This window comes from Charadrius vociferus, unplaced genomic scaffold (assembly GCF_000708025.1).
Source record: "Charadrius vociferus isolate BGI_N301 unplaced genomic scaffold, ASM70802v2 scaffold163, whole genome shotgun sequence".
NCBI lineage: Eukaryota > Metazoa > Chordata > Aves > Charadriiformes > Charadriidae > Charadrius > Charadrius vociferus.
Genome location: NW_009648332.1, coordinates 7,468,989 through 7,477,784, shown reverse-complemented (window position 1 = coordinate 7,477,784; position 8,796 = coordinate 7,468,989). Strand labels below are relative to the sequence as shown.

At 44.4% G+C, this 8,796-nt stretch overlaps 1 protein-coding gene across 1 annotated transcript in view; it reads left to right on the top strand.

Moving 5' to 3' along the window:
• The window catches only part of RNF220 (ring finger protein 220), a 235,795-nt gene that overhangs the window by 177,624 nt on the left and 49,375 nt on the right, over positions 1-8,796 (top strand). The window contains exons 5-6 of the mRNA XM_009884860.1: positions 12-138; positions 8,044-8,087. Of these exons, the coding sequence (XP_009883162.1) occupies positions 12-138; positions 8,044-8,087 (171 nt within the window). The remainder of the gene's footprint in view (positions 1-11; positions 139-8,043; positions 8,088-8,796) is intronic.

Genomic DNA, 8,796 nt, shown 5'->3' with positions numbered 1-8,796 from the left:
CCCCCCCGTAGGGCGGGAGCTGCCTCGACGTGCGGGTGGTGGGGCACGGGGTGTCTTGGGATGAAACCCCCCACCTTCATCCCGGGCCTCCCGCGGGAAGCGGTTCTCGCCGGTGGCATCCCACCAGCCAGGTGATAGGTAGGCCCCAAATCCTCTATTTTAAATTACGGGGCCGGGTTGCTGTGCTTTCACGGCTCGCACGGCAGAATCTTGCAGTAAACTTTTAAACCAGCAGTCTGAGCGTCCCTGCATCTGACGTCATGTTTTGGTGGTGGTTTGGTGTTTGGTTTTTTTTACCTCTCAAACCCACACGTGCTGGTGTGTTGCTTTTATTCTTGTATTTCTGGGTGTTCCTAAGGAGAAGTAAACGAGTATTTTAGTGAAAAGTGCCTTGGTATTTAAAAAACAAATCAGAGGAGGTCACTTTATTTCAGAGAGAGAAAGTCCCATCTCTGTGTTTTTTAAATCAGAAAAAAAGCTGAAAGCATACTTTTTATTTTCAGCTTGAGCTGAAGAAGTTGAAACTTTTTTCCCGAAGTTCAGAGAAGTCAGAACTTGCCATTTACATAGTAACAATGTTCTGTTATTTGATTTTGTATTGCTTATAGTTGGTCTAATAATGTACCATTTCGTCAAAATTTGGTTGTTCGGGCTATCAGGAGGCTTGTTAATTTTGAGCTTCCGTGCTGTGTTAGTTTGGGATAACACTGGTGACATTTTGTTGATGCAGTTTATTTAGAAGAAGATAGAGATACTTTAACAAAACAGTGTAAGGCTTTAGAGTGTACTGATACCAAAACAGTTTGTTTAAATTTGAAGTGCTACATGCTTAGCATAGTCTTAAGCAAATAGAAGTGTTATTAAGTTACTGACCCAATAACTTTAAGTTATACATAACTGAATTCAGAGCTCGCTTGGAGATTTTTAAATATCAACCCTGAGGGCTAAAAACCTGTGAACACTTGAAAGTCTGTTAAGTCATACAACAAAGAGATGAGTTGCCTTGCATCAGTTACAGGTAACTGCTGGCAGGTGTGCTCACATCTGCACTGCGAGATGAGTGCAGTGAGCTGCCAGCGTTGGCAGGTGGACGCTTTTCCTGACACAGAGACTTCAGATGGCTGAAATGCACTGAGGTGTTGCTCCGCAGTGACTTGTTTTGTGTGACAGAGGTCTCTGGAGTCAGTGATGTCAAACTGTTTCTTTATCATTTTTTGATAGCTGGGGCGAAGCTCCCACCTTCCACCTTTTTTCAGGCCAACAATGTGCAGTTACCTTATTTTAAATTAAAAAAAAAAAAAAAGTCCAACCCAGGCTTGTGAGGTTCTTGGTGTGTTGTGGAATCATTCAGTATGAATGAAAGCTCTTGATGACAGCGTGCTCTGCTGAACTGGCTCAGTAGTCCTTTATGCTTTTGACTTTAGCCCAAACTAGGGCTGCAGCACGATCTGTGTAGACGGTGATCTAGGAACTCCTCTTGGGCCCTGTTCTTGGATGTTTTTGTGAACCTGGGCTCATCTAAAGGAGGCTGCTAGTTTTGTACAGCATATTTCCATTGTTTTTGCTGAACCTTTTACTCTTTTTGTATACGCCTTTCGGGGTACAGTGAGCAGAACAGCCTTTTTTCCAGGTGAGGAGTTAATTTATATAACGCCCTTACAACACTGGTATTTCCTCTCCATTCTGTTGTACACCCTGACAGTACCGGGGTCAGACATCAGGGAGCTGGATGCAGAAATACTAGCTGAAGTGCTTTGGGTCACAAAGAAGGTCAAACTAGATCAGAACTGGTTCCTCCTGACCTTAGCTTTTTATGACTCCACTTACTTCTGTTCCCAGAACATACTTGTAGTGATGCCTGGTTCAGTCCTGTGCTGTTAGATTAGTATCCAGCCGGACAGTTGGGTAGGTTATACTGTTCCTTTCTATGCACGTGACTTTATATTTGTGACCACTGAACTCAGCCTGCTTTCTTGTTTCCTCCTCCACATTTGTTTGCTCAAAAATAACTTGGTGGTATTCTTAAGCTTTGCCACATTATTATTAAACAGTTATTTAAGCTCAGGATGGAGAACACTTGATTGCTTTGAGGTAAAAAAAAATAATGGTTATCTGTCTATATATCCTGTGTTTTAATGAGCTTCTAATCAATCACACAACTGTATAGCTTGCTCTGTGAGGATAGTTTCCCTTTCACCGTTAGTTTACATTGACAGAAGTTATGTAGGACTTGTCCAAAGATATCTGGCTATTTGTTTGATATTCTTATTGACACACTGAAGTAACTTAGGATGCAGATTTTTCTTTGACAGATAGACTGCATTTTCTATTTTATTTCTTTTATTATTATGTTTTAAGTGTATTTTTCAGTATTGTTGTAACCAGTTTATCTTGTTATCTCTGTCAAGCTTCTTACCAGCTGAGTTCCAGAATCACCTCTAGAAACTCCTCCCATAAAAAGGGACCCCGCAGTGTTTTCCCTTCTCCCACATAGTCCTTGACTCAAACCTCAGCTGCACAGGCTTTTTGTGCCCAAGTCCTGTCAGATCGCCTCAACGTGTTCCATCCTGTTGTGGTCACTTGGGAAAGCACAACAAGAGCTAAGGAAAGAGAAGGTAGAGAGGGAGATGTGTTCTGTCAGCTGCTGGTGGCCTAGCTGCAACGTGATTAGGTCCTGATATAGTTACATGGTTCACAGGTACCTGACAGTCCAGAATTTTACTTCTGTAAGTCAAAACCTTTGACTTAAGTTGCGCTGTAAGTAAGGTGAATGCATTTGCAAGCTCTGGAGCAAGAGATTAATGTCCTGTCTGTTAGACTCTCTGTTGAGTGTTTGTATGTGAACTTCCCTGTCAGCCTTGGTGAATTAATCCTGCACCTCTCACCTGTGCTAAACTCACTTTGCAGAGATTGTGTCCTTGGGGACCCTGGAGTACGAGGTGCTGATTCCTGAGGAACCCATGTGATAAAGAAGGCATTTCTTTCATTTGCCTTATTTCCAGTGTTGCCAAACTAGAAACTTTAAGCCACACTGTAAACTGATGCTTACGGAGTTTAGCAGTGCAGAGCAGGTTAGGTAGTCATTCAAAATTAGAGGCACAAAGCTATGGGTTAGTGTATCAGAACATGGATTCAGCAGGTTAAGTAGGTGCCAACCTTGGAGAATAGTGTCAGATTGAAGGTTGATGAAAATCAGCTGTGTGGAAGTTTGGCCATGTAAATGTGAAAGCCCCACTGAGACCCTTCTGCGAATTTGGCCCTTTATGTTCTCTCCCTGGCAGATGAGCAGCAAATTGTACATAAGGTCTGAAACAGATTCATTCTTGGCCATCTGTTTTCTTGCTTTAGCTTGTTCTTGACATGGCTTTTTGTGCTCTGCCATTGCTGCCTTTGTTCCCTTGGATCAGATGCTCTTGGACGAGTTGATCAGCCACAGAAGCTTTCTGTGATAGGTCTAAAAAAAATAACTGCTCCTCAAGATTCCTCTCGTAGATTTGCAGAGAGCAGGTGCTAATTCTTGTGCTTGAATATCTTTGAATCAAATTTAGGGGCATTTGCAAAGTTGGCATTCTCAGTAGAGTTGTAAAATAGGTCCTTACGAAGCTCTTTTTGCACCTGTCCGAGAAGCTGATTCCTGTATTGGTGGTGACCATAAGCCTGCTTCTCTGGGCAGACCTCCGCGGAGGTGGCCGCTGTGCAGTTTGTTGCTGAACCACCACGACCAGCATGTTGTGTGCTTTTGTAGCTGATGGGGGGTGGGGGGAGGAATAAAGCTAGGTGATTTTCTCTGGAAAGGAGACAAAAATGTTTCCACTTAATTTGATTGGCCTGCCGTTGCAGGAGCTGCTAATGATGTCTGCATGGGACTCGGGGGACCACTCAAACTGGTGGAGGGAATCATAAGAGATATTGCTAGTAACTTAATCATCTCCTTTGATGCTGCGGTAGAGGTTTGTATAGTGGCCCCAGCGAGATGCTGTGTAAGAGCACTTCTGAGGTAATTAGTGCCTTGTCCTGAAGGTGAATTTTTGCTTGGGGTGGGGAGTACCAGTGAAAACTAAAACCCATTAGCTGTTCTCTCAGGAAGTTTTGCTGGGCTAGAGAATAACATGATCTTTAGGCATTAATAAGGTTTAGCCTCGATGGGGAGAGCCCGTTGTCAGAAAAAAATCCTTGGTCTCTTCCGCCTCGTAAGGCTGCAGTGTCTGTGGGCAGGGGTGGGCTGGCTCCTTCGGTTAACGGTTGGACTTGGTGATCTTACAGGTCTCTTCCAACCAAGATGATTCTATGATTCTTCTCTCTGCGCCCGTGGGAAGGCAGGGGTCAGTGTACCCTCAGAAGTAAAGGCTTTGTCAAGTGCAGTTTCACACCTCCTCCAGTGCAAGCAGCTTCTTGCCTTGCATACTCCCAAAAAACCCGGTATTAGGAAGGGGAGGAGCATCCCCTCAGCTCCTAAATTAAGTCAGAGACCATAACTGAGCCCCAGCCCTTGCAGAGGGTCCCAATTCTTGCTCACTTCCATGTGCTGCTTTCTCATTCCTACGCCGTGGTGACTTTAATTCCCTGGGTGCCCAAGAGTTTGGTGTAACCCGAGGGAGAACATGTGCCTGTAGCAGGAGCAGTGTGTAGGGTAATGTACATCTATTAAAAGTGAGGCCTTGGAGGTGCTGAAAGCCCTCGGATGGCCTAATAATAATTATTAATGCTAATAAAAATTAGTGAACTCCTCACCTCCTGGCAGAAGGCTGGAATAATAACTACGGGGTCTTTGTTCAGTCAGAGATAAGAATGGGTCAGCCTTTTGCAAAAACCTCTGTCCCTGAGCTCTGTCCTCTTCTTGCATCCAGTCCTCCTCTGGCTGCGTTTTTATCTTCCTGGATTGTGAGAGGGAATGGCTTTCCCCCCCCCCCCCCCCATCTCCACGCTCCTGTGACAGGAGCGAAGGGGAGAGGGATTAGTGAGCTAATTAGAAATGATCGCATCTATCAACACTAATTAACAATCCTGTGGTCTCACTTGCGTGTTCTTTTGAGCTGTTCCCCTTCGGGACAGCGCCACAATCACCCCCTGCCTTTGGGGCCGCTCCGTCCCTTCTGCGCTGATTGGAAGTGATAGCCGGGCTGCGTGTCGAGTCGGGCAGGGACAACGCTGCTCGGGATGTGCTTTCTAGGCTGCAGCCTTCCCTTTTGGTTTCTGCTGTCACCTGGGGCACACTGGGCCTCCGTGGGCACAACGCTGCCGCTGCTAATGACCACAGAATGAAAATGGCAGGGGGATTTGTTTTCAACACCTCTTTCTTCCAGTGGCTTTTTCACTTGTGGCACTACAACTTAAAGGGCTGCTTCTCCGCAGAGCTAAATGAGCCAAGATAGGGGCTGTCTGCTGAGTCTCACGTGGAGTTGCAGCAGAGCGAGGTTCTCTTCCCAGCTCTGCGCTAACGTTTCAACAGGTGCTTGTTCTGGCAAAATGGTCCCAAAGAATTTCAGTGCGAGACCTAAAACAAGTTGTCTTTCTTTTATCACTGTTACAGTGATAAAAGGCTGGAGGATGGCAGTAAAAAAGTTAAAAATACCGATAAACTTGCCAGGCAGACTGACTTAGCTGAATTGATTGGCCCTGGGGAGTTCTACCAGAATAACTAAACTGCTCCTTCCCTTCCCTTCTTTCTCTGTTTAAAAACAGGATGAGGTGAGAGTGAAAGATGTGTCTGCGAGCAGGATAGAGAAGGCTTTGTTCCTGTGTTTTTCTCTGGTCAGATAGGTGTTTGCTGGAGAATGCTCAAGTCGTGTCTGATTCCAGCCTCCTCCCCGATTTTGTGCTGGCTCTGCAGAGCTAGCGAGGCAAGGAAAGAGCATCCTAAACTTATGCGACAGAGCCATACTGGAGGATATAGGTATTCACTAAAGCAGAACTTCAGAAGTCTCTTGTGCATTGAAGTACAAACCAGAAAGAGGATGGCTTTACTCTGGCTGCTTCTGGTAACAGGGCTGGATGATGTGGAGGGGGAGGAAAGACAGTGGTTTGGGGTTCAGAAAGAGGAGAGGACCCAGAAGACTTGTAGGGGGTCATTGTTTTAAATAAAAGTGCAACACAATTCATCTGGGCAATGAAATTAGCAATAGCACTTCATAATATTTCCTTCTGCGTTGATTGGAAGTCAAGTGGTTTACCTTCTGGAGTAGAAACTGACAGTATAGGTGAAATAAGACTTAAGCAGACAAGATAGAAGGAAGAACTATTAAAATATCACACTAGGAGTATTGAAGTGTGTGGAGAGGCAGGTGGGCTGCAGAGCTGTCAGTGTGGTGTACCCAACACAAGATAGGGTTGTGGAGCTTCAGCAAGTGAAGTTTAGATGACTGATGAAAGTGGCGTGCATTTATTTGACAGTCTCTGTTGTTCAAAGTGCCAGGTCTCAAAAGCACTCTCGTTGTGGTCTCAAGTTACTGTCTCTTATTCTAGGAGTGTCACATTTGCAAAGCCTTTTCACGATGCCAGGAGGGAAGATTTGTTTTGGAGGGAGTTTTCCTACAAATCTGTCTCGTTCAGTGAGGAAGAGCAGTGCTCAGGGAATAATTTGAAGCCTTATTAATCCTGGAGCATCACAGAGCATAGGGGATGGTGAATAGTCCAAATTCTGGATTGTGGGAAAGTATATCCTAACCCACAGAGTCCTGAGTCCAGGGAAGCCAACAAGAAAGTCCTGAAGGAGTCCTTTCAGGTCTGTGTTGGTGTGTTCAGATGAAACTTAAGTGCATCCACATCACCAAGTGATTCATAAACTGATGCACTTTAGAAAGCAGTTGACAGCAACTTTCCTGTACCCTGGTCCTTCTCTTCCTGGCATTCCAGCAGCTTTCTCCGACTCATTGGCTGGAGGGAGCTGTTGATCCCACAGTTTCCAGGCATGAAGGCTGTCAGAGCATGCCACAGCGCTCACAATGTCAGTAATGATTTCTGGCTAACGCAACTTTTTGGTGGTGTCATCTCTTATTATCACATGGGCTTTCCTTGGGCTTTTCCTTGTCTCTCATTCAGAATTTTGACCTTCCTTATTAATTAAACAGCAACTTTCCTGCAGCCAGTGATTGAGTTATTCAGTAATACCTGCCTAAAGCCATCATAATAAAGGAGAGAAGTTCTTTTTAATGCAAATGATTTGGTTCCAGATGTTCTGATCACATTAAACCATGGCTCAAATTAACCAGAGATTGGATTAAGCAACAGGCTATCTTGGCTGCTTTTTCTAATCATTGTGATTCCAAACATGTTTATTTCCCAGAGCATGTCCTCAGGAAGGCAGTGTAGCTCCAGTTTTCCTCTACGTGAAAATAGTGAAATAAAAATAATAGAGAGCGCCAGAAGCTATCTAACATAGGTGCTGTGTTTTTCACAGCAAAGATCTTTCCTCTCCATATAAGTTACCTGCTACTAAGATGCTGTTCTGACTTGTTCATGGTGTTCTGTGAAGGAATTATTTGGGGTGTACATGAGACTCTGGGGTCCTGGAAGTGACCGTTGTATACCTGGTCCAAGGCTTTTTGGGTGCTACATCATCCTTCTACTGTCCAAGCAAGTTCCTGTATAGAGGGAATAGATACGGTAGTGGTTGGGTCTCAAACTTAGAAGGCAAAACCCAGAACAAGATTCGGTGGTTTGAGATCGCTCAACTTTGAAAACGATTTCTGGCTTCCAAGAGAAAGTATTTAACCATTTGAATAACTTACCTGGGAATGAGCAGCAGGTGTTCCCTCTCCTAAGTATTAAATTGTGAGTAGCTGCCTTTCTGAAATCAGGCTGTACTCAGCCACAGGTTACACATTTAATCTGGAAAGTGCTAAGTAACAGTCTCTGTGCTGCCCATGGAGATCAGAATAGGGAGTTGCAATGGGATTTTCTGGTGTGAAATCTTACCATTTCTACCAAGAGTTTATTATTTGGAGCTGAGCAAATAGAGAGAGGAGTGGAGCTACAAACTTGACATTTCTTCCTTTTTTTTTTTTTTTGTTTTTTTTGTTTTCTTTCCCTGGTTTCTCCATGCAGCTCGGATTGGAAAAATGAAACGGAGGAAGCAAGACGAAGGGCAGGTATGTCCCCTCTGCAGCCGACCTCTGTCAGGATCCGAGGAGGAGATGAGTAGGCATGTGGAACAATGCCTTGCAAAGGTAGAGGCGCAGCAGGATCACCAGCTGCCATTCCCTTCTCCCTACTCCCAGCTTTGTCTGCAGTTGACCTAACACGGGGCAAAAACTAACATTGCTGAGCTTGCAGGCAATGCTAACTATGTCTCCCTAAGATCTGTAGTCACTTCTCTTTGTCTTGGAGAATGGATTCTTCCGGATTTTTCTCCTGTGTTGCATTAGTAACTTTTTTACTTCATGCGCCCTTTCGCAGTTATTGAAGTCTTAAGTTGTAGACTGTAAAGGTAGAGCTATTGAAGTTTATGAAGCCTTTTATAGGACTTCATGCTTCCTATGTTGCACAGCAAGAAGAGTTCTTTCTAATCTCTGCCTTTGACAACATTAGAATTATTTTTTGTTGGGTTCTTTTGTAACAGACTAGAATTTGTAAATGTTATATGACCATCTTACTGCAGGAAGTGCATTTGAACCGAATTGTTCTCTTGCTGTTCATCCCAAAGACAGCAAGGAAGAAGGAGGAACAAGCCCTAGGGGAGGGAGAGAGTTGTGTCCTCGGGCTTTCTGTTGCTTGTTTCTCAGGAAAAGCCCACAATAGAGATGATGATAAATTCATTTTTGTTGCCTCAAGAGGCGCATGGTGTCAAGAGAGGTGTCT